At 54.8% G+C, this 23469-nt stretch overlaps 1 protein-coding gene across 1 annotated transcript in view; it reads left to right on the top strand.

Moving 5' to 3' along the window:
* The window catches only part of Slc6a11 (solute carrier family 6 (neurotransmitter transporter), member 11), a 106236-nt gene extending 85566 nt beyond the window's left edge, over nt 1-20670 (top strand). The window contains exons 9-16 of the mRNA XM_005387255.2: nt 1429-1532; nt 3923-4047; nt 8193-8305; nt 10935-11072; nt 14069-14171; nt 14941-15041; nt 15712-15882; nt 18712-20670. Of these exons, the coding sequence (XP_005387312.2) occupies nt 1429-1532; nt 3923-4047; nt 8193-8305; nt 10935-11072; nt 14069-14171; nt 14941-15041; nt 15712-15882; nt 18712-18864 (1008 nt within the window). The 3' untranslated portion in view covers nt 18865-20670. The remainder of the gene's footprint in view (nt 1-1428; nt 1533-3922; nt 4048-8192; nt 8306-10934; nt 11073-14068; nt 14172-14940; nt 15042-15711; nt 15883-18711) is intronic.
* The last annotated feature ends 2799 nt before the right edge of the window (nt 20671-23469 follow it).

Consider the following 23469-nt stretch of genomic DNA (forward strand, 5'->3'; position numbering starts at 1 on the left):
AAGAAAAAGTGTCCTGTTGCCATTGCTCCAGGCAGTGTCGCAGGACTGGGTTACCCTAGCCAGCAACTCTCCTCTGTATACCCCTGGGCGTGTCGCTGTGGCTGGGGAAAGCTTTCGTTGGCCTGGGGTCTTTCCCCGCTCCAAGCACCTCTGCGTGGGGGGATGGAGGAACTGTGACCCAGCAGCGATGGATGGGCGCGGGGCGGGGAAGCCAGCTGCTGTCCCCTGTGCCACGGGGTCTGGTCCTGCCCGGGAGCCAGCTTTCTGCTCTTCCTGCCCACACCCAGGGACAGCGGAGGGAACGCCCCGTTGCAGAGGCATTAACAACGGGGTGGCCACCCCGAGGCCCAGCGCCCTGTTTAGTCCCTGCCACGCTGCTCTGAGTCCCCTTCCTGTGGGCACCACTTGGAGTTTGTGTCTCCGCCCTTAGTGAGTGGAAAGGTGGATTTTCTGGGATAGGAAGTGGGGAAACTGAGGCAGGGCCAGAGGAATTAAAAATACATCGGTTTCTGTCCTGAGTCTTTGAGGCGCTCCTGCAGGGGTTTCTGCTGTAGACTTTCCCTGGGACTCCACGGGCTGAGTTCAGAGAGCACCCCGACAGGTGGCAGGAAGGCTGCTGTGACCTGAGGGCATGTCCTGCTGCCACAGCAGTTTTTGTCCTTGGGAACTTGGTGACTCAGAGAGTAGGTACTGTGTGCTCTGCATGGGAATCGGAGGGATCTGTTTCGGAAGCTGATCAGGATTCGCTGGGCCCTGCAGCCTCTCCTGGTGCTCGGTGCAGCTGGGGTCTTCATCCCAGGGATGGGGCCTGGGCTTGGGCTGAGCCTCCCAGGCCTTAGGGGTGACTCTCCTCCCTCTGGGGGGCCTTTACCCATCACGTGAGTTCCCAGCAGTCCTGGCGGAAGCTCCTTTCCTACTTTGCAGATGATGACCCTGAACCTCAGAGAGGTTAAACGACTTTTCCCAAGTCACACAGCTCCGCTGGGGACCTGAATATCCAGATTCAGGTTGTCCAGGGAGCTGTTTATTATCTAGAGCCTCCAGGAAACCTTGGAATTCACTGAAAACTTTTCTAGTGAATGAAGCATTCCTCAAGCATAGAGTACCTTTAAAAATAGCTCCTTTGCCAGGCGTGGTGGTGCATCCCTCTAATCCCAGCCCTCAGGAGGCTGAAGCAGGAGGATTGCTGAAAAAGACCAGCCTGGGTAACATGGTGAGTTCAAGGCTAGTTTGAACCACATAGCGAAACCCTGTCTCAAACAACAGCAACGACAGTAACAAATAACAAAGTGAGGGAATCCTGAGAAGGTAGGAAGTTTGGTGATCACTTTGTGCTGTTTCTTTGGAGGGTGGGGGACCTGGGAGAACAAGCCCCTCCTCTGCCCACTCTGACCGCCTCTCTTCTGCCTGCTGCTCTGTGCCCTCTAGGTGTGGGTGGATGCTGGGACGCAGATTTTCTTCTCTTACGCCATCTGCCTGGGCTGCTTGACTGCCCTAGGTAGCTACAACAACTACAACAACAACTGCTACAGGTAAGTGCCCCAGCCTCCCACCTCCTGCCCTTCCCACTGCCCTGCCGCGTCCCCAGCACCCACCACCCTGCAGGCCCAGGGAGGCACAGGCAGTCCCGCTGGCCTCTCCTGGCCCTGAGTCAGAGGTGGGACTCGAGCCGGGGCAATAAGGACCAGCACCAGCTGCAGGCGCCTGGTACATCCGCCCCGGGGTATCGACCTCAGCCCCCTTGCATGGGTCACAGGAACCCTGGAGGGGGAAGGGCCATGCCAGGGCCACAAAGCTGATACATGGCACAGCCCCTGCCGGCCCGCCTCCTGCCGGCCCCGAGCGCTTGTTCTTCTGCCTCATGTCCTTCCCCCGCCCCGCCTGCAGGGTCCTCTTCCATCCTGCCAGGGACAGCCGCATCCTTCCCAGATGTTGGCCGAGGCGTGTCGTTCGCCCCTGTGTCTGGGGCAGTTGCTTCCTCCCTGCCATGCTTGGGATAGACACCGGCCTCTGCAGCTCTCTGCAGGTGGGGTTCTCTCCTGTCTTCTCATCAGCGGGAGGCAGCCCTGCCAAGTGACCTGGCAGCATCACAAGGCCGCAAGTGGTCTGTGTCTCAGCTGCTCTGCACCGGCTTTCCTGACGCAGAGCAGGGGATGCACACCCTCCTCCCGCAGGCTCAGCCTCCCGCCGACTTCAAAGCGCTTGTTACATAAGCCCGTGGGTGGGGAGGTGGCGGAGGGTGGGGGTGACCCAGCCGTAGGCTATGTGAGCTTGGGACCCGCTGGGATCCGACAAGCAGGAAGGGACTTCAGGTCCCTCCATCTCTCTGTCCCTCTGTCTGTCCCTCTGGGGTACGAGGAAGTCACTTGAGAGGCCGCTGTGGGAGGATGGTGCTTTTGTGATGAGACACATTCGTCTTTCACCTGTGTGATGCCCGCACGACTGTCCAAACGACTGTCCAAACGTCAGGCTTTGGGAGTCTTTGTTCCTAGAGGCTGTTTGCGTTCAGCTCCCAGACAGGGCATCAGGGACAGCGGAGTATGTGACCCCATCTCTGGACCTTGGGTCTGGTGGGTCTTCACACAGGGTGACACATAGCAGGTCCTTAAAGAGCAGGACAGGCAATTGCAAAACACAGTCCCTGCAGAGGACACTCTTCCTTCCCCTGGGAGCAGAGGGGGTTCAGGTTCACAGGTAACATCCCCAGGCCCACCAGCCCAGCCCATGACCACAGTGCCAGAAATGATCTTTAAAGGGACCATATCCGTCACCCGCTGCCCCAAGGATGCTGTGTAACAAACTGCCCCAGGCCTTGGGTTCTGACCACCCAGCATATTTGCTTTTATGGTTCCCAGGGCTGCTGACCGGCTGGGGATGCTGCCTTGCAGCTGGAGGCCGGGTGGGGTTGGTCCCAGGTCCAGCTCAGCCCCACTGTGTGTGCACACACGGGGTCTAGGCTGACGGATGGCAACCCTCGGGGGAGGTTGTTCTCATGGGAGATCACAGAAATGGCGTCACATCTGCTTAGTCTCCTTGTCCAGAGCAAGCTGTGTGGCTGAGCCCCAAGTCAGCGGGGCAGGAAAGAGGCTCCACCTGACTCCTCGCTAAGAGGTGGTTCCATCTGCACAAGGCCCCCAGGACCCTGTAGTCCAAACACCTGTTCTGCAGTGGGGGAGACCCGGCCCAGAGGACAGATGGGGCAGGGGGGATGGGAAAGCAAGGCTCCTGACTCCCATCCAGGGCTCCCTCCACTGTGCCCTCACTGCCAGCGTCACTGCAGGGTGGTAGGGTCACCCACACTAGCATAACCTTTGGCTGCATTACAAAACATGACGCAGGGGGAAAAGGCGGCGGTAGCTGTCTGGGTTTAAGTCTGCTCAGCCCTGGGCACTGGTGGAAGAGGGGCCGGGCAGGGGAGCAGGGAGGCAGACACGGTGCTGAGATCTCGAGGTGCTGCTTTTGGCAGCGTGGCTGGGCTGCTGTCCTCATAGTCTCAGCCCAGCTGCTGAAGCTCCAGGCACGACATGGCCATTCCCTTGGAGGTGCAGCCCTGTCCCACACCGAAGCTCACCCCTCTGTCCTACTGGCTCTGAGCCACCGGGAGTCTCACCTCCCCCTCCAGCTTTTCCCTCTTCCAGGGACCCAGAAGAGCATGGGCGACCCCCTCCCCAGTCCTTGCTAGATCTGCAGCCCTGCGTGTCAGCCGCCCAACCCCACACCCCTCAGTGTTTTGACCCATGACCACCTTATCTTCTAGAAGCCAGGAGAAGCTGTGTGACCCTCGACTGGGCACCCAGCCTCTCTGAACTACCAGAGCCTCACCTGTGCCTGCCCTCCCTGGGAAGGCCATGGCGCCCGGCAGAGGCTGTCCCGGCCTCTCGCTGTCTCCCGCGCCCTGAGCGAGCCCTGTCTGTTCCCGCAGGGACTGCATCATGCTCTGCTGCCTGAACAGCGGCACCAGCTTCGTGGCCGGCTTTGCCATCTTCTCGGTCTTGGGCTTCATGGCCTATGAGCAGGGCGTGCCCATTGCCGAGGTGGCTGAGTCTGGTGAGTGGCTGGAGCTGGGGATGTGGGAGGCTGGGAGACCTGGGGTCTGCGTGTCCTGGGTGCGGGTCTCAGGTCCCACTGTTTGTCCCCAGCTCAGGGCCCCAGGAGGGAGACAGAGCCCCTTCCTGCTGAGACCACAGCACCATCTCACTCTCTAGCTCTGCCATTTCCCAGCACACTGACCTGTGCCACGGGGTGCCCTTTGCTGGCCTCCCTGCCTCCCCTGCTGTCCCCTTCAGTCCATGTTGGCCATGCAGCATGGTGTTGTCATAGCACTGACATGAGCATGGCCCATCCGCCCCTCCCCTCATGCCACTCTGCATGCCGTGGGGTCTGTTTCCCCTTCCTCCCTCCACCCCAGGGCCTTTGCACATGCTGCTCCTTCTACTCTCTGAGTAGAGTCCCCATGGGTGGGTCCACATGCTTGTTCACATCCACCACAGGCAGGGTACCCATGTCTCCCCTGACTATGTTGTGCCTGCCAGTGTCCTGGAGAGAGACCATGCACATGAGTGAGGAAGTGGGAGAACAGTTGGTACCCACATGGCAGCAGGAGACTGCAGGCAGGCGAGCGCAATCGGCGTCCTGATGCCCAGTGGCATGGGACATCTGCCAAGAGCAGCCCCGGGTGCCTGGCACCTTGGCTCTGGTCTGCTCCTTCACCGGGCAGCACCTGTGCCTGCTCCACAGGAGGGATGAGGACACCGAGCTCTGCAGGGTGCAGCCAGGCGTCATGAATGTCAGAGGCTGAGATGGCCCTGCGTGGAGTGGGGCCCCAGCAGGCCCGTGGATGCTGAGACGGTGCCGCGCAGGAGCTGTTTCCCGTGTTCTCTCTCACGGGCCTCAACTCTGCCCTCAGAAGTGGCACTTTTCCCAGTGTGTGGTGGCGCACGCCTGTAATCCCAGCACTCAGCACTTGGGAGCCTGAGGCAGGAGGATCACCTCGAGTTCGCCAGCCTGGGCTACATAGTAAGACCCTGTCTCAAAAACAAAAGAGAAGTGACACTTTTACCACCCCCATTTCACAGATGAGAAAGCCAAGGCTGAGAGGACTTACAGCCTATGCACCCTTGGGTAAGTGACCTCAAGGCTGAGGTCACTTACCCAAGGGTGCATAGGCTGTAAGTGGCAGAGCTGGGACTTCAACCCGGCCATGTGGCTCTGGCTGGGGCACCAGGCACTTCTCACTGTACCCTGCCTCAAGGGCAGTGCTGTGGGGGACATGCTTTTCCCAGAGTTCCTTTCTCCTCTGTAAAGGCACTGCTGGTCCCGCCTCCTGGTGTTCAGGGGAGGAGATCCACACACCCTTGCCCCCTTTCTGTCCTTATTTCCACGGAAGAGGTGAATCCCACAGAGGAGCCTTGTTAACAAGAGATGGAACCCACGAAGAGTAAATCTTAGTGCGCTTTTGTTTCCTTATTTGAAACTGAAGGTGTATTCATCGTAGAAAAGTGCAGAGCTGCCGACAACCAAGGACAAAGTCCAGACAAACCCCAGGCAACACTTTGGGGTGGTCCTGCGAGGGCTCCTGTGCATGGTGCCTGGGGCATATGTGCCAGAGCTGTGTATTCCTGGTAGAGCAGGAGCAGCTTCCTGTCTTGGTCAGGTCAGATCCGCATGGCCTCCTGAGGACAGACACATGAGCGGATCTTCTTTATCTGCTCATCAGGCCCCAGGTCCAAGCTTCCATGTCCTGTACCACATGCAATGCTCCTGGCCTCTCTGTGAGGTCAGGTGTCAGGGCCTCTACCCCTGCCTGCACATGCAGCAGCCTGCGCTTCACACCCAGGCTCCACTCACACAGCAGCCCTGGGTTTTCCAGTGCCCATCACAGATGAGGACCCTGTAGCTCAGAGAGGTGAAGTCATTCACCCAAAGTCACACAGCCTGTAAGTGATACAGCCTGCATCTGGCTCTTTCTTCCTTGCCTGCCTGTGTGGCATCATCTCCCATGCCAAACAAGATCCTGGTCTGCGGCCCTGGTTGGTGGAGCAGGGCAAGACTCTCCTGAAGTTCTCATCATAGCTAAGGTTATTTTCAACTGTACATACGGCTGCCTCACCTTCCTCCGGGGAACCTGGCTCACTTTCTGAGGAAGGGGTTTTGGAACATACTGTAGTGAAATAGCCACCCGCAGCTCCACAGGCTGTCTTGGCAGCCCTGAGACTGAGCCCAGAGGAGAAGGCACCAGGTACAGACGGCATCCTGCTCCCAGCCCAGTGCTCAGAGTCCGCTGGGCTCCTTGAAGGTCCCAAGCCTGTCTCTCAGACGCTTTCTAGTCCTGTCTTGGGAGAAGGTGTTTACATGGGTTGAGGCTGAGGCTTGTGTTTATACCTGGTCTGATCATCTCTGCCTTCTAACTGGACATTTGGTCCATTTGCATTTTTAAATGATTGATATGACTCAGTCCTAAAGTCTGTGTCAAGGCAGAGAGTGTCAGAATGATAACCAGAAATGGGCAGTGTCAGGTGTGTAGCAGAAGGGCAAAGTGATGCATTATTACTCAAAGTAGATTTTGGTAAATTGCATATGTGTAGTGTTGGCCCAACTCCCTAAAAAATAATTAAAGAGATAGAGCTAAAAAGCCAATACATGAAATAAAGTTAAATATGGAAAAATATTGTTTAGTCCAAAAGAAGGCAATAAAAGTACAACAGAGTAAAGCAAAGCAAAATAAACAAAATGATGAGGCTAAAAAGAAACAAACACAAAACAGTAGACTTAAACTCAGCTATATCAATGATTATATTAAATGTAAATGGACCATATTTGTCAATTAAAAGGCAGAGATTATCAGACTGAATTAAAAACCAAGACCCAAGTATAAAATATCTAAAACAGGTGCAGTTTAAATTAAAGGTACAGATAGATAAAATGTAAAAAAAAAAAAAAAAAAAGAGGGAGGAAGGAAGGAAAACGACATGCATAAAAAATTGGCTTGGCTATATTAGTATGAGACAAAGTACACATCGAGTCAAAGAGAATTGCTTGAGATAAAGGGGACAATTTAAAGGCCGGGCATAGTGGCACACACCTGTAATTCTAGCACTTGAGAGGCTGAGGCAGGAGGATCTCTGTGAGTTCAAGGCCAGGCTGGGCTACATAGCAAGACCCTGTCTCAAACAAACAAACAAACAAACAAAAAGACCAAAGGACAATTCATTGAGGACATCTAACAGTCCCAGATGTCTTTGCAGTAGACAGCAGAGTTTTAAAATAAGTGTTCCTAAAACTGATTAAACTAAAGGGGAAAATAGACAAATCCACAATTATGGCTGGCAACTTTAACTCCTGTATTACTTATAGTAGAGCAACCACACAAAGTATCAGTAAAGACCCAAGATCCAAGCAACACTGTCAACCACATTACTTGACATTTGAAAACTGTGCAGAGTACATTTTATTCCAAATAGATGTGGAACATTCACCGAGGTAGAGCTAAAAAATGGGCTGTAAAATAAGTCTCAGCGTATTCAGAAGGTTGAAATCACACAGAGTATGTCCTGTTTCACCAGAGTGAAATTAGAAATCCATAAGAAAAGGATATCTAGGAAGCCCCCAAATATGTATTAGTTAAGGAACATGCTTCTAAATATCGTATAATTTAAAGAAGAAAATATTTTAAGCCGAATGGTGATGTAAACACATGTCAAAATTTGTGGACAATGACAGTTAAACTAGGGAGCTTATAGATACCCAAAAACATAAAAATGAACTTTGAGAGACGTCCAATCCATGCCGTTACTGCAAAAAGTCATACACAAGGCCCTCAGTTTCTTGCAGGTCAGGAAGGTGTACCTTGCCCGGCCATAGACAGCCAGTTGGAGCTTCTGGGCGGGCCTGGGAGTCTGTATTTTGAGGATCACCATTCCCGCTGCTAGAGCAGCAAGTGAGGCTGCCCAGGGGACGGTCCTTGTGCCACACTCACCCTGGGTTTGAATCCCAGCCCTTCCAGACCCTCATTTGCCCCCTTTGCCCCAGGCATGCTCATGGGCAATGTGGGCATCCTCACAGTGCCATTACAGGGATGCTGCAAGACCCATGTGATCTGAGCAGGTGTTAGGCACTGCCTGGCACCTGGCTCCAGGAGCACCTCCATGGGTAGTCCCCACCCGGACACCCAGACACGCTTTCTCCTCCTGTAGGGCCTGGCCTCGCCTTCATCGCTTACCCCAAGGCCGTCACGATGATGCCTCTGTCCCCGCTTTGGGCAACCCTGTTCTTCATGATGCTTATCTTCCTGGGCCTGGACAGCCAGGTAAGGAGGGCGAGAGCGTATGGGGAGCCAGCGCTGCTGACAGGAGAGCCCGGCTCAGGCGGGCTCTGCCCTGCTGTCTTCCAGCAGCCTCTCACCCGCCGAGCAGCTCCTCGGTCGCCATCTGTGGGCTGGGGGCCCTTTGTGTTTTCCCATTTTTCCTCACTGGGAATTCCAAGTTTCCTGTTTAAATTTGTTCTGTTATTTTTATTTCTTCAATGCTTCCATTCTGCCAAACAGTTCCTGCCCTGGCAAAGTGGGAGGACATCCTAGAGAGAGCCAGCTGCGGCTTTGGTACCCAGGGGCCATAGCACATGTGTCCCTGTCCCAAGCCCGACATTGAGGCCACCTCTTCTTCCTGCTTCTTTTGCTGTGCTGGAGTCCCCTCGGCCCCACCCGCCTACCTCTGCCTTCCCCATGTGGGGGAAGGGGGTCCCTAGCGCAGGTGCATGAGCTGAGCGTTGGCCGGTGTGTCTCCGCCCCTGTCTCCACCACACACCCTCCTGCCTGCCCTCCCCGGAGCTTCCCAGGCTGAGTTCCTGGGGCCATCATGCACCCAGCACCCTGGACCCCTGCCCTCTGCCTGTGCCCCGGAGAGCTCCCTCCATCCCTGCCGTGACCTGGCATCCAGGGGCTCTTGGTGAGCAGGCACACAGGTGAGAGGCCCCACTTCAACAAAATGGCAGCCGGTGCCTCCTGGTGACCTTGAGGAACTCACTCAGCACACAAGCCCCAAGGCTTGTGTGCCTGTCAGCCGCCCGTCCAAATCCTCCCCCTCCGCCCAGCCCCACGAGCCGCTAAGCCAAGCCGGGAAGTGCCGGGTGGTTCTGCTGATAATCTTGCTCCCATTGTTGCAGGCAGAGGCCTCGGGGATCAGGGATGACAGCTGGTGCGTGACAGGACGGGCTTGGTGGAGGAGGAGCAGGAGAAGGAGGAGGGAGGAGGAGCAGGGGCAGGAGGAGGAGGAAGAGGAGGAGGAGGCCGCGGCCGCCGCAGCCCAGTCTGGCTCCCTTGCTGAGTGTCCAGCCCGTGTGCCCAGCTCACCATCACATAGCCACATGGGCTGGGGCCCTTCCTGCTGCCCTTTGTGCAGAGGTGCCAGCTCAGAGAGGCTGAGCAGCTGCCCCATGCTGTCTCACTCGTACCCCATGGGCACCTCCCAGGTCCCACTCCCTGCCCTGGCATCCCAGAGAAGGAAGAGCAAGGCCAGCCTTGCCTTGTGGCAGAAGCCAGCCTGCCTGGGCTTTGCAGTCCCGGAGTTTGGTCCTGGAGCGTGGGTCCAGTGCCAGGGATCTTGCAGCTGTGTGAGTGCAGGGAGGTCGCCCCACCTCTGTGTGCTTCGTGGGCTCTGTCCACACAGGAAGGATACACATCCTTTTTCTGAGAAGATAAAAGTGAATCATCAAGGATTTAAGATCCAGAAGCTGCCCTGGGGAAGGGGAGTCCATCAACACAGTGGCCAGCGAGAAAGTCCTTGACTCCTGCCCCGCACGCCCTTGTGCCAGTGGGCACAGGGGGGCGGTGCCAGGTGGAGTCGCTAAGTCAATAAGCAGTGACGACACGTAGCAAGCACCGGCATTGCTGTTAGCAGGACAGTGGACCCCCGAAATTCATGACAGTGACATTCAGATACAGTCAGGAAAATGCCTATAAAGGTCTTTTTATAGTTTAAACCCTAAATGTGCTATGTCTCCTGCAATGATGTAGGTTAATTAAAAAACTGTATTAATAAAGCCTGAGAAGGTGCAGGGCATTTTGGTGACCTCTTAGGGATCCTAGGGCTTTAACAAGAACAAAGCTGAGAACACTGGAGACAGCTGCACGAGGCACGCAGCCTGTCGTGACAGCAGAAGGCTGGCTCATCTGGGAGATGGCTTACAGAGCCGCAGCCAGTCAGCAGCAAGAACTGTGTAACCCTGTCGGATTGGCCACTTGCAGACTTCCTACCAAAAAAACAATGGCAGAGGATACAGTATTTGCAATTTCCACAAAGAGTTAGGTTCTAAGGAAAAATCCACAAACGACCGAATCCTCTCCTGCTTGCTGGGTTGGGACATTTGGGCTGGGTGTTGATGGGTAGGTAGGAGTTAGGCTGAAACTGTGTGCCAGGCCCTGTGTTCCACACTGGGATTCAGATGCTCAGCAGTTCAAACTCAGCCATCAGCGCCTGCACCGTCTGGCCAGAGCCCAGGGCCCAACAGAGACGAGACTGAGTGTTGCCTTGCCGCTTACCGCCCTCACCTAGCAGCGGGTGCCTGCGTACTAGGAGCAGGGACAGGGAGTTGGCACAGTCCCAGAGTCTGCTGCCAGCAGAGCCCCGAGCCAGGGACCGGGACGCAAGCTCCTGCTTTGCCTCCCAGGTCTCATTCCAGTCCCTATCCTGCGCCAGGCCAGCAGCGGCCTCAGGCCACAGCGCAGGTCTAGGCTTTGCAGGCTGAGTGCCCCGGGCAGCCCGGCCCTGCCTGTTTATGGGCTCACTGTACAGCCAGTGCTGGTGTCACAGTCTTCCCTCTTGGGTCCCCATGTGGGGCACGGTGGGGGCCATCATGCACCCCACCTTCTTTCCTGCCGGGAAAGAAGCCGGGGCCCCGGCAGCCTCTTCCTGGGCCTCATGGCACGATGTCCCTTGCAGTTTGTGTGCGTGGAAAGCCTGGTGACGGCCGTGGTGGACATGTACCCTAAGGTTTTCCGGAGGGGCTACAGGAGAGAGCTGCTCATCCTGGCGCTGTCTGTGGTCTCCTACTTCCTGGGCCTTGTGATGCTGACGGAGGTGAGGACATGGGGTGGACGCAGGGGCCGGGGGGCCAGGCAGACCGCGACCCTAGCTCTGGGACTGCATGTCCTGCTGGTGTGAGTCCTCGCCAAGCCTGGGCACTGGCAAGGGCAGAGACACACAGGATGATCCTAGGCACATACGTGACCTCCTCGGTCATCCCAAGCAGTGAGCCCTGGGCGAAGGGGACAGCATCAGCTCCTAAACTGCCTGCCTGTCCAGGTCTCAGGTTCAAAGTGGGCCTCTCTGGGAGCGGGCTCTTCCTGTGAGGTGTGCTCTGACCGCCTCCTGTGCCTCGCCCTGCTGGGCCTGCAGTGTATGAAGGACCCCATGAACCCCGAACTGAGCTTCGCAAACCGCGTTTCCCCTCTCTGCAGCTGTCGGGGGGGATGAGGGTGGTATCTTTCTCCCATACGCACAAGGATAATTAAGAAAATGCTGCTTCCAGGAAACAGGCAGAGGTTTCGTGAGAACCACTGGGGGGAGCGGGGAGGTGGTGGTGCTCTGAATCCATCAGAGCAGCCTCACGAAACTGGGCCAGCCTGGGGAGCACTGGGCCGGTGGCTCCTTGTTGAACCTACTAGTCCTTTTCCTGCACGGCCTCCGCCAGGAAGCCGCCTGCCTGCCTGCCTTGCCGGGCCCAGCCTCTGGCTCTGTGTTCCTAGGCCAGTCACCCTCCCTGTCCCTGTCCCAGTGGTCAGCGGTCCCTGTTCACTTGTCTCCCCTCAGGCCGCAGCCATCAGAGCCGGAGCAGGACTTGCCCGGGTGCTCAGTGTGGCTGCTGCTGGCTGCCTGGGCTCCGGGGCCTTGTCCCTTCCTTAGTGGGTGTTAGAGGGACGGGAGCGGCCGCCCTCCCCGCTCCTCCTCCCCGCAGTGAGCAGGGCCTCATTAAGCTCTGGTTAGTCATGCAGAGGCAAGTCTTTTGTTGCATACAAATTGGGAGGCTGACCCGATGCCTTAAAGAGGCTGACAGGGCCAGGCCAGGGTCACAGGAATGTGGCGTCCAGCCCACCTGGGGCATAGCCTGTGTGGCCCCTTTGCCCAGGCCTGGATCCGCCCCACGGTGCTTGGTGACCCAGGGCCTTCAGGGCACCAGTATGAGCAGCCAAAACAGGGCGATGGGCTCCTCCTCAGTGGTGGAGACACTGGGTGGGACATCAAGGGAGCACAAATTACCAAGCTGTGGCATTACGGATCTCCTCCCTCATTCAGAGCTCAGCAGCAGGGCAGGCACAGGCCACAACTCCTGGCCTCTCCTGGGCGGGGTGCTGGGTGGCTGAGACCTGCGCTCCACAGCCAGGCTGTGTATCAGGCTCTGTGCTTGGCTCCTCACCCACCAGCAGAAGGCCGGCAGCAGGCGCTCTCTTCGCTCTGTGCCTCGGCTTCCGTAGTAGCATAGCGCCTGCCTTGGGGTCACATTGGAAAAGACCAAGAAGTCAGCCAAGACGCAGGGGGTGGTTGAAACAGCAGGTCAGCGACGGACGGATGTGTCCCGAGGACTCCCTGCTTAGGCAGTTTCACTGTGTGGCTGCTGCGGAACAAGCTACCACCCTGGGCGTCGCGGTCTCAGGAGACCTGTGTCCTTTGTGTGACACCACAGTGCCACTGGACTGTGCTTGGTGCTGCCCGTGGCCCCCACTCTGCATTTAGTGGAAGGAAGCGAGTCGGAGGGTTTCTGGGGTCTGCTCAGAGCCAGCCCTGCTGCTGGGCCCATGGTGCTCAGGCTGCCCTGATGCCCTGGACCTGACGGCCACTGCCGCATCTGCCTCGTTCCGCCCTCACTTTTGTGTAAAACACACTGAAGTCACCCAGCATTAAAAGAGAGAAAACTTTCCCACGGAAACCTGCATTTCTGTGTCTTCCAGAAAACCTGCAGTGGTGGCTGCCCTGCTGTGGCCCAGAGCACCCTGGCCACGTGGCCACCTGTGCTGTTCCATGGGCCCCAGTCCCCACCACTGCCTGCTGTCACACCCGGCCCACGTTTCTCATTCATAGCAAAGGTGCGGTCCTGCTGGTACTGGCACATTGCTCCACGTGGTTGAAGAGGGGTACGAGGCCTGTGCAGGAGACAGCAGCAAGCACAGGAGCGGCTCTGGTAGGGAAGACCTTGTGGGGTGCACAGGATCGGCTCCTTCGCCCTCTCTTCCCCCTGTACCAGTGTGCCGAGGTGATGACCCTGGCTGAGTGACAAAGATTCCGGACAGATGCAACCCGTCCCCTCACTGCAGCACCTCCCACCTCCTGGACCCCAGCTGGCTAATCTCAGGCCCACGAGGACCTCCACAGAGCTTGGTGACCATGGAGTCCCTCAGTATCCATGGGGGATGGGTCCAGGACCCAAATCCACAGAGGCAGAATGCGGCGGAGCCCACACAGCCCTGCTGGGCACAGCATCTCTTGGTGGCTTTCCATACCTACTACAGCGTCCACACCCTGGGTACACAATTGTCTGGTGTCTGGGGACTGTGACAAGGACAGCATTTGGACAAGTGCAGTACAGAAGCTTTTTTCCCACATATGTTTGATCAAGGGGGATCAAATCCAGGGATCAGAGCCTGCAGATGTGAGGCCAACCGTCTACCACACAGCCCGCCCAGCCGTTCCTCCAGCCCCCAAGTCCGGCTGTGCACCTGCTGTGTGCCAGTGCTTGGCCCAGCCAGTCGGGGTCCCTGCCCACACATGGGCCACACTCCACATGACTCAGGGACCTACTGCATGCCAGGTGTCCCAGAGGACCCGTGTGAGGCCTTCTCGGCTGGAGAGCCTGGCTGTGACTGACTTTCAGTGTGCTTTTGGTTCTGGGGGAGCTCAGGAGGCTGACAGGACGTGCCGTTACCTTCCTGAAGTCCCTGGAGGACAGGTCCAGGGGTGTCCAGGCACGGAGGCTGCAGTATTCAGAGGAGGGACAGGCAGACCCCTGGCTAGTGGCAGCCCCAGAGTGCAGCAGGTGCTGTCGCCAGCCAGCTGTCCACATGTGTGTCCCCTTTCCGCAGGGGGGCATGTACATCTTCCAGCTCTTTGACTCCTACGCCGCCAGCGGGATGTGCCTGCTCTTCGTGGCCATCTTTGAGTGTGTGTGCATCGGCTGGGTGTACGGTGAGTGGTCCACCGCGGGGATCAGGTTCAGGGCCAAGCATTGTGACCTCAGACTAGATCTGTATCTTGTGCCTCAATCTCTGCTCTGTGAGATGGAGCTGGTGGAGCACATTTCTAGGTAGGACAAAGTGTAGACAAGGCGTCCCTCAGTTAGCACCACCTTCTAGTCCTCTTGTTCCTCACACTGGCCCACACCGAGGGTGCCAGGCTTGGGGGTGGCGGAGTGGCTGCTCTGGTCCTTCCGGCCCTGCCCAGCCAGGCTGCCACCTGAGTGGGTCATCCAGCCCCTCTCCGGGCCTCACTGCTCCAGAAGGACCCCTCTACCTTCCTGTACAACCCTTGTGCTCTAAGCCACCTCAGGTCAGCCAGCTGCACCCCGTCATGAAACACAGGCTCCCAAGGAGGACAAGAAGACTTAACTGAGCTCAGCCTCTGCAGGTTCCAGCCTGGGCTTTAGCTGAGGGCAAGAAGCTCATGGCAAGAGCATGGTCTGTGAAGCCGTGGCTTCTCAAACCAGAGCAGAGAAAGATAGGTCAGACAGGGTCCCGAAATCCCTCCTGGGGGCACAGTCCCGATGACCTCAGGCCGTCCCATCAGGTGCCACCTCCTAAAGCACCATCTCTGAAGAGTGCTACTTTGGGGACCAGGCCTTTGCACGAGGGCCTTGGAGACATTTATCACCCAAGCCATAGCCCTGTATCACCTCATGGTAGTGGTACGTGGTAAATGAGGGCACTGAGTCTCATGCCCATTTGTTCTGCTCTGCAAGGAAGCAACCGGTTCTACGACAACATTGAAGACATGATAGGCTACCGGCCACTGTCCCTCATTAAGTGGTGCTGGAAGGTGGTGACCCCTGGGATCTGTGCGGTAAGGACCAGCTCGGTGCTGCCCTCAGTGCCCCACCTGCCTCCTTCCCCTCCATGTCCTTGCTCAGCCTCACTGGCCCTGAGAGGGCTTGTGTCCCCGGGTCCCGGCCTTGTGACACCTCGTGAAGCTGAGGTCACAGAGACAGTTTCCAAGCCTGGCAGGGCCCTCACCAGATCCCAGCTCTGCCACCAGCTTGCTGGGTGGCCTGAGCAAGCATCCCCCTGCCTTGGGCCTGGGTTGTGCCTCACTGGCACCAAGGCCATGTGGACACTAAGATTTTGCTTTGCTGTTAATTATGGTGGTGACAGAGCTGATGGAATGTCAGGCTCACACTCTTCCCCAAGGCCAGACCACAAGGGGTCTTGTTGGGAGACAGGTCACAATAAATATGTGCAACCTTGTCACCCATTGCCTGCTTCCCGGCCCTGGAAATGTCTCAGAGCATCTCAGTCTGCAGAGGTTGGAAAAGCAGTTTCAAACCAGCCTTTGAGGAAGTGACAGGGACAAAACAAGAGTCCCTGGCTGGGCAGAGCAGTGGGAGGTCTCAGGACTCCAGGAGATGGAGACCGGGTTGCATCCCTATGTGTCTGACACTCCAGGAGGTTCTGGCCCACGTTGCTGTGGACAGGTGGGTGGTAGCGGCTGCAGGGACTTCTCTGTCTCTCTGTAGGGTATCTTCATCTTCTTCCTTGTCAAGTACAAGCCGCTCAAGTACAACAACGTCTACACGTACCCTGCCTGGGGCTACGGCATCGGCTGGCTCATGGCGCTGTCCTCCATGCTCTGCATCCCACTCTGGGTCTGCATCCAGCTATGGCGGATGGAGGGCACGCTGCCTGAGGTGAGGGAGGCTGGGTGTTGGAGGACAGACTGCCCAAGGTGAGGGAGGGGAAGACAGAAGGCATGCTGCCCAGGTTGGGAGGGAGCAGGCAGGGATGGAGAGCATGCACGGGTCCAGGCACCTCACTAGTCTCAGTTTCTTCCTGTGGACAATGGGCATGATGCAGATATGCCAACCTGTATCTTATCTTAGGGAAGCCATGGGTCAGCTCCTGTCTTGCAGGCATCCATCAGGCCTCAGGGGTATGCTGCTGACTTTCCTGTCACTGGACACAATGCCCAGCACCTGCAAACTTAAAGGAGGAGAGGGTTATTTTTGCTCACAATTTCCTGTAGTCCATAGTTGGCTACTTCCAAGGCAGAAATGGCATGGTGGAAGGCCCTGGCAGAGGCAAGTTGCTCACCTCCTGGCAGCCAGGAAGCAGAGAAAGAAGGGAGGAGCTGGGGAGAAGAATATGCCCTTCAGGCCATGCCCCCGGGGACCCATGCCAACCAGGCCCCGAATTCAGTCATGAACCCATCAATGAACGAATTCACTGATGAGTATAGCACCTCATGTTCCAATTATCATTCAAACATGTGAGACTTTGGGGGAACATTATAAATTTAAACCATTGCATTCTTCCCCTGACCTCAAAAAGGTTCATATCTATCTCACTGTGCAAAATACATTTAGCCCATCTCTAAGAATTGCCAAAACCTTAACGCTTCCAGCATGCTGAAAAAAGTCCAATTCCAAAGTCTCCTCTGAGCCTCAAGCCAAGCTCTTAGGTACGAATCCCTGTGAAAATCGAAAAGGAAGTTAAATACTTCCAACATACAATTACCAAGGGTAATGATTCCCATCCCAAAAGAGAGGAATAGGGGAATAGAACGAAATTGCACCAAAGCAAGACTGAATCCCAGCATAGCCAACATTAAACCCTATAGCTGCATGTCCCTGCATCTGGGACAGGTTGTGGTGAGATAGGAGCCCCAAACGATGACCCTTCCTGCAGTCTTCTTCAGCAGACACTCCACATTCCTGGCATCTTTAACTTCTTGGGCTCTCCACTGCACGTTTAGCTTCACTCTCACATTTTCATGCACTGCCCTCTTAGGGGTACATTGGTCGGCCTCCCAGGACTTCCTCTGAAACCTGGATGGAAGCCACCATGACCCCATAACTCTTGCATTCTGTATGCCTGTAAAACCAGCACCACATAGATGATGCCAAGGTCTGTTGCCAGCTTGAGCAGTAGCCAAGTCTCCTTGCATTGTGGCCACAGAGGTCTCCTGGTACTGAGAACTGTGAAATGAATCCAAAGGAACCAGTTCCCCAGGCAGCCCTTCTCAAGCAGGGAACCTGGGGACTCTCTTCTCAAATGAAAACTTTATAATTCTGTACTCTTGAGCCTGTGAAGGGTGGGACTTTGTTGATTCCTGAGATGCCTCCAAGCCATCTTTCCTATCATCCTGATGCAGAGTACTTCTTTCTAATGCTAATCTTTTCAGCAACATGCTTTCTAAAAGTCCAACTTTGTAGGTACTTCCTTTCTGATGAAACTGTAGACTTTTAACATCTGGTTTTTGTTCCTGGTTCTCACTGTAGATCTGGTTAAAAGCAATTAGCAGTACTTGTGCCACTGCCTGAATGTTGGGCTATCTTGAAATTTTCTCTGCCAAACTATTCTACTGTCCTTAACCTTAGTCTACAACAAGGTCCCCAAACATAAATAAAATGTGGACACATTTTCTGCCAGAGAATAACACATATGGCCTCTAGTCTAACTATCAATATAGTCCTTGTTCCCAAATGAAACCTCCTGAGCCTGGCCTTTACTGTTTGCATGCCTGTCACCATCTGGTTTTCTGAACTCTGACTGAAATCTCTCATAAATTTCTGCTTACTCTGATTGCACAGCGCTCTAAGACTTCTCTAGCTGACATCTCCAAATCTTTTCAAACTCTTGGTTACATACAGTCAGTTCAGACTGTATGTAACCACATGGTTACATACAGTCATAGCAGTGACCCCACTCCTGGTACTAATTTCTGTATTAGTCACTTTCCCATCATTGGAACATAACACCCAACACTCACAACTTAAAGGAGAGAGTTACTTGGCTCACAACTTGCAGTGGATTCATTGGCTGGCTGGCTTCAAGACAGAAATGCATGGTAGAAGGCCATGGGGGAGGAAAGCTGTTCATCCAAAGCCAAGAGAAAAGGGAGGAACTGGGGACAGGAATATACCCTTCTAGGTCACACCCCAGTGACCTACCAGCAACCAGGTCCCACTCCTAATAGAATATTCAGCTACTGAATTCATCAGTGAATCCACTGGTGAGCATAGCAGCCCCTATGATCCAGTCATCTTCCAAAAGCTCCAACTCTGAGCACAAGAGCCTTTGGGAGGCATTTTTGATCCAAACCATAATACTTGGCTGGCACGGCTAGTCAATATCCCAGCAGCAATCCAAGCTCCAGCTTCTTAGCCCCTGCCAGAGGGTGGGGACCAGGCAGTGGGCCTTGATTCTAGTTATCAGATTCTAATCACCTCCTTGAGGCCACCCAGGAAGCTATGTACTTCTACATACCCTCATCTCCTTTCTACTCACTAGCACCAGGAGCAGGGACTTCTGTTGTCCCCATTCTCCAGGGCAGGAAACTGAGCCCCAAGGAGGCCAGTGCATCATCCAGGACAGAACACTATGACAGAGCCAGGGTCTGGGCCTCAGGCTGATGGATCCACAGCATCGAGGCACCCACCTGTGTGCTGGCAAGGCCAAGGCTGACTCCTAGGCCCTGGCAGCTGCCTGAGACAGCTCTTCTCCTCTCCAACATCTAGAAATTCCGGAAGTTGACAGTTCCCAGTGCAGATCTGAAAATGCGGGGCAAGCTTGGGGCAGGCCCACGGACGGTGACAGTTAATGACTGTGATGCCAAGCTCAAGGGTGACGGCAGCATCGCGGCCATCACAGAGAAGGAGACGCACTTCTGAGCCTGCCCGTCTGCCCACCACCTCGATTCTCCTCCTCCCCTTCCCACGTGTAAATGACCCTGAGCTTCTCCTAGTGGTAGGGGCTTTGCTTCTGTACACAGGATTTATTAACATGTTAATCTCCACGGGCCACTGTACACTCAGCTGACAGCCCCCGCCCCCACCTCGCTCGGTGACCACGGAAGTATCCGCCACCACGAGATAATACTGTACAGTGACTAGCACCTCTCACATCCCACTGTGGTTTTAATCAGTGTGTCCTAGGGGTCAGTGTGCCATATTGTAAAACTTTTATACTGGGGCTATGGGCAGGTGGGGGGGGATGACAAACACTGTTCTCTGTCGGCCTCTTTACCCACCATTCCTGTCCCATATTTGTCCCTGACTCTGTGGGCAGCTGTTGCCTCCAGGTCCCCAGCTTCTCTCTTGACCCTGCCCTTTTTTGGAGGTGGGGTTTACAGGCTGAAGGTTACATGGCAGAGCAGAGAAAGTCCCGCAGACTGGGGACTCCTGGGTCACAGGCCCCCTGCCTGCACTAAGTGATCTTGGCCACTCCCTTCTCCTCCCTAGGCCTCAATTTCCCTGTCTCCCAAATTGGGGGATTCTCTGTTTTCCTCCCTCCCCTGAAGCACTGCTGTTGACCTTGACTCCTTCTGAAGTCACACAGGCCATCGCCTCCCCGGCCCCAGTCCCCACCCTGGAAACCTGATTTCTTCTGCAATGATGTGGTGATATGTGTGCTAACCCTGGCTCTATCCTTTTCCTGGCGTAGACCTTCCTGCAGCCTCCCACAGTGAATGCTACTGGGAGGCCACAGGCCCCTTCTCCATCCCCAGCCACCTTTTCTGCCTGCTGTCCCCTGCCTATCCCCATCCCGTCTTGTTTGTCCTGGTGGATCCTGTGTGCAGACTGCTTTCCTCCCCTCCCCTCTTCTCTGCACCAGCTGCCAGAAGCCTCAGCTCCAGTCTGTTCAAACCACCTGGGGGTGATCTGAGCAGCCCCTGGCTCTTGGGATGAGGGGCGCAGGCCTCAGGCCATGAGAAGGCAGGGCTGGCCTCAGGCCTCAAGAGCGGATTCCTTTCCCTGATTAACTGCACTTCGTATCAAACTTCTGTGTTGCCTTCTGAACCACGGGCATGAGGAAGGCTCATTCTTTTTCCTTCCTGCACAGGTCCCAATTCCGTTTGATGTAAATGTGAGCTTTTTCCAAAGGAGTCCCGTGTGTTCCATTGACCCCAAGGTTTCCAAACGCCTCTGTTCTCTGCTACACCCAGCCCCCATCTAAAGCCCGAGTTTGCTCACAGGGAGGCCCTGCACCCCAGGGCAGATGGGGGCACCTTGTTCTGGGGCCCCTGTTGCGCCTGTCTGCTCATGGACAGGCCAGCGCCCCCTGAGCCATCCAGCCTGGGGGACCTGGGAGCGACCCCCTATACTTGTTGGTCCTCAGCCACACTCCCCCCAGCAGGCTCCGGGGAGGGAGATCTTCTGCTGCTACAGTCCCACCACCAGCTCCCATGCGTGTGGGCAGACGGACAGATGGACTGGTCCCCTGAGGTCTGCCGCTGGGACGCACGCATCAGACACGTGGCTCCTAACACTTGACACTCTTAACCCTACTCATGGGCGGGGCGGAGGGGGTTGGGTTTTCTGTGTTTTATAATTTCCTACTAGGACCTGGGTAACTTTATGGGTGGGGAGGGCGATGTGGGGCGGGGGCCGTGTCATCGTGATCACTTTTTTGATATTTGTTAGGAATGATACATCCTTTCTGAGATATTTACGGTATTATTAAAAAATGAAACCGGTTGTCTTGTTTTGCATCATGAACGTTCTTACTGGAGACCTTGGGGCACACAATGTTCTGTGTACTTGTTTTTAAAAAACAAGAGGAGTGGACAAATGCATCACGTGGCTGCTCCCAGCCGGGCGGTAGTGCTGCCTTTCCCTTCAGTTTCTTCATTGTCTGCAAAACCGTTCTGGCTCCACACTGAGATTAGGAGCAAAGGGAAGCAGCATGTTCCAGAAGGCCCGTCTACCTTTCTCCCGTGTTCACTGTTCACACCGTTCACAGTGGGTACTTCCATGTTAATTTATGACTTTGCCCATTTCACAGGTAGGGGACGTGGAGGCACAGAAAAGCTAAGCAGTTTACCACAGTCACACAGCTCAGCAGCAGCAAAAAGAGAACTCAGATCTGCCTGGCTGCATATCTTAGTCACAGCGCTTTAACCTTTCCCGTGCCTAAGGCTCAAAGAAAATAGTAGCTACCTCCCAGCAGCAAAAGGTAGCAGCCACCAATCTCACATTCCTGTCCATGTACAGACCTGGTATCTGAAGAGCAAGGAGAGCCCAAAGAGAAAAGAGGGTCTGTAGCCTGGTTTCAACTTGGATGCAGGGTGGCTGTGAAGGTCCTGGGAGCTGTGGCTGCTGAAGCCTAGGTCACACTGGTGATTATTAGCCTGTAAAGATTATTAGCCTGTAAAGCTTCAGAACATAGACAGAATTTCTCAGTTTGTACCTTTGTACCGAAGGTTTCAAGCCCCTCGAAGTCACAGAGCTAATGTCCTGCCAGCCCATGGGGCAGGCTGGTCCACTCCTCTCTTAAAATCTCCCTTCTCATAGTCCAGAGAACCTGCCCTGGCTTCTCTCCCTCCCTGAGGAGGTGATATCTGCACACAGGAAAAGTGTCCCACAAATGCCATCCACCTAAGGGCCCTGAGGACCTCATCATTCCTTAGAGCCACAGGGATTGATTGGTGCAGCCCCACCTCCCAGGCCCTCCGCGACTGAATATGCATCACATTAGGTGAGTGCCAGCAGCAAGACAAGAAGCACCAAAGTCACAGGAGTGTGGGTCTCCCTTTTCCCCAAGTGTCCCTGCTTTCTCATCATGAGACACAATACCTTACACCCTAGTAGGAAACTACACAATCCTAGTAGGAGGAAGGATTTGTTTTGGCTCCGTTGGTAAGAGGTTTCAGTCCATAGTTCATTGGCTCCAAGTAAAGGCAGCATGGCAGAGGAGAAAGGGCTCATGGCATGGCAGACAGCAATCAAGGGAGAAGGAGAGAGAGAGACCCTTCCAGGGCATCCCCTCAGTGACCCTCCTGCTCCAATCAAGCTTGACCTCCCAACGTCATATTTAGCTATAAACTCATCAGTGGACCTATCCACTAAAACATATCACACTCCTATGATCCAGTCACCTCCAAAAAGCCCCACGCATGAGTACATGATGCTCTTGGTTGTGGAGGGCCACCTAGATACAAACCATGGCATTCTGGCCTGGCCTCAACAGACTCACGTTCATCCCTTTATGCAAAAAGGTATTTAGTCCACCTCTAAGAGTTTTCAGGGCCTTAACAGTTTCAGCATTGCTGAAAAGTCCAAGTCTAGAATCTCCTCTGAGATTTAGGGCAAACTCTTAGCTGTGAACCCCTATAAAAATCAAAAGAAAGTTAAACTCTTCCAACGTACAATGGCACAGGACAAACATTCCCATTCTAAAAGGAAGAAATAGGGAGATGTAAAGGAATGGGACCAAAACAAGACCAAAATCCAGCAGGGTAAACGTTGAAATCCTGTGGTTCCATGCCCAGTACTCTAGGAAAGACCTGGTAAGATGTGAACTCCAGAAGACTTGGGCAGCTCCACCCCTATGGTTATAGCCCTCATGGCCTCTCTCTTGGGCTGGCTTTGCTCTCTCCTTGCAGTTTTCCTCAGATGTCCCACATTCTTGGCTTTTCCAATATTCTGGGATCTCCACTGCACCTTCGCCTTCACTTTTACACTCATAGCTTTATAGATTGCCATCTCAGAGGCACACTGCCTGGCCTCCCAGGCCTTCTAAAGTCTGGGAGGAAGCCTCTCTGGCCCCATAGCTCTTGCAGCCTGCATGCACCTAAAACCAGCGCTGCATGGATGACACAAAGGTCTGCCAGCAGCTGAAGCAAATAGCTGAGCCCTTTTGCATCTTGCTGCTTGTTGCAGAGGCCTCCAAGTGGCTGGATAGCTGAGCATGATGAACTGGATCCTGGGGAATCAATTCCCTAGGTGGCCTTTCTCCAACAGTGTCTGGGACCCTCTTCTCAAAGAAAGGTCTTTAATGTTTGCAATTCTGAGCCTTTGAAGGGTGAGGTATTGCTGGTTCTGGTGATACCCTCAGGCTATCATTTCTATTGTCCCATTCCAAAGTTCTTTTTAATGCTAATCTTTTTAAGCGATCAACAAGTTCTCCTCTGCGCCATCTTTGCAAGCTCCAACTTTACCACAGCCTCCCTTCTGGCCAGTCTCAAAACTTTTTAAATCATTCAGCTGTGCCTTTTGCTCTTGATACATGAGGTAGAACTGACTAAAATCCCTCAACAGTAGCCATGCCACAGCCTCAATATTAGATTGCCTTGAAATTTCTTCTGCCAGATTAATTAGTTTGGTCCTCTTAATTTCATTCTCCCTCAAAGTCTCAGGACATGAGCAAATATAGACAAGGTTTTTTTTTGTTTGTTTGTTTATTTTGCCAGAGCATAACACATATGGCCTGGCATCCAAATGTCAGTGGTGCCCTTGTTCCCAACTGAAACAACTCCTGAGCCTGTTCTTTTCTGA

Source organism: Chinchilla lanigera, unplaced genomic scaffold, assembly GCF_000276665.1.
Source record: "Chinchilla lanigera isolate Chin_1 unplaced genomic scaffold, ChiLan1.0 scaffold00028, whole genome shotgun sequence".
In the NCBI taxonomy this organism is placed as follows: domain Eukaryota; kingdom Metazoa; phylum Chordata; class Mammalia; order Rodentia; family Chinchillidae; genus Chinchilla; species Chinchilla lanigera.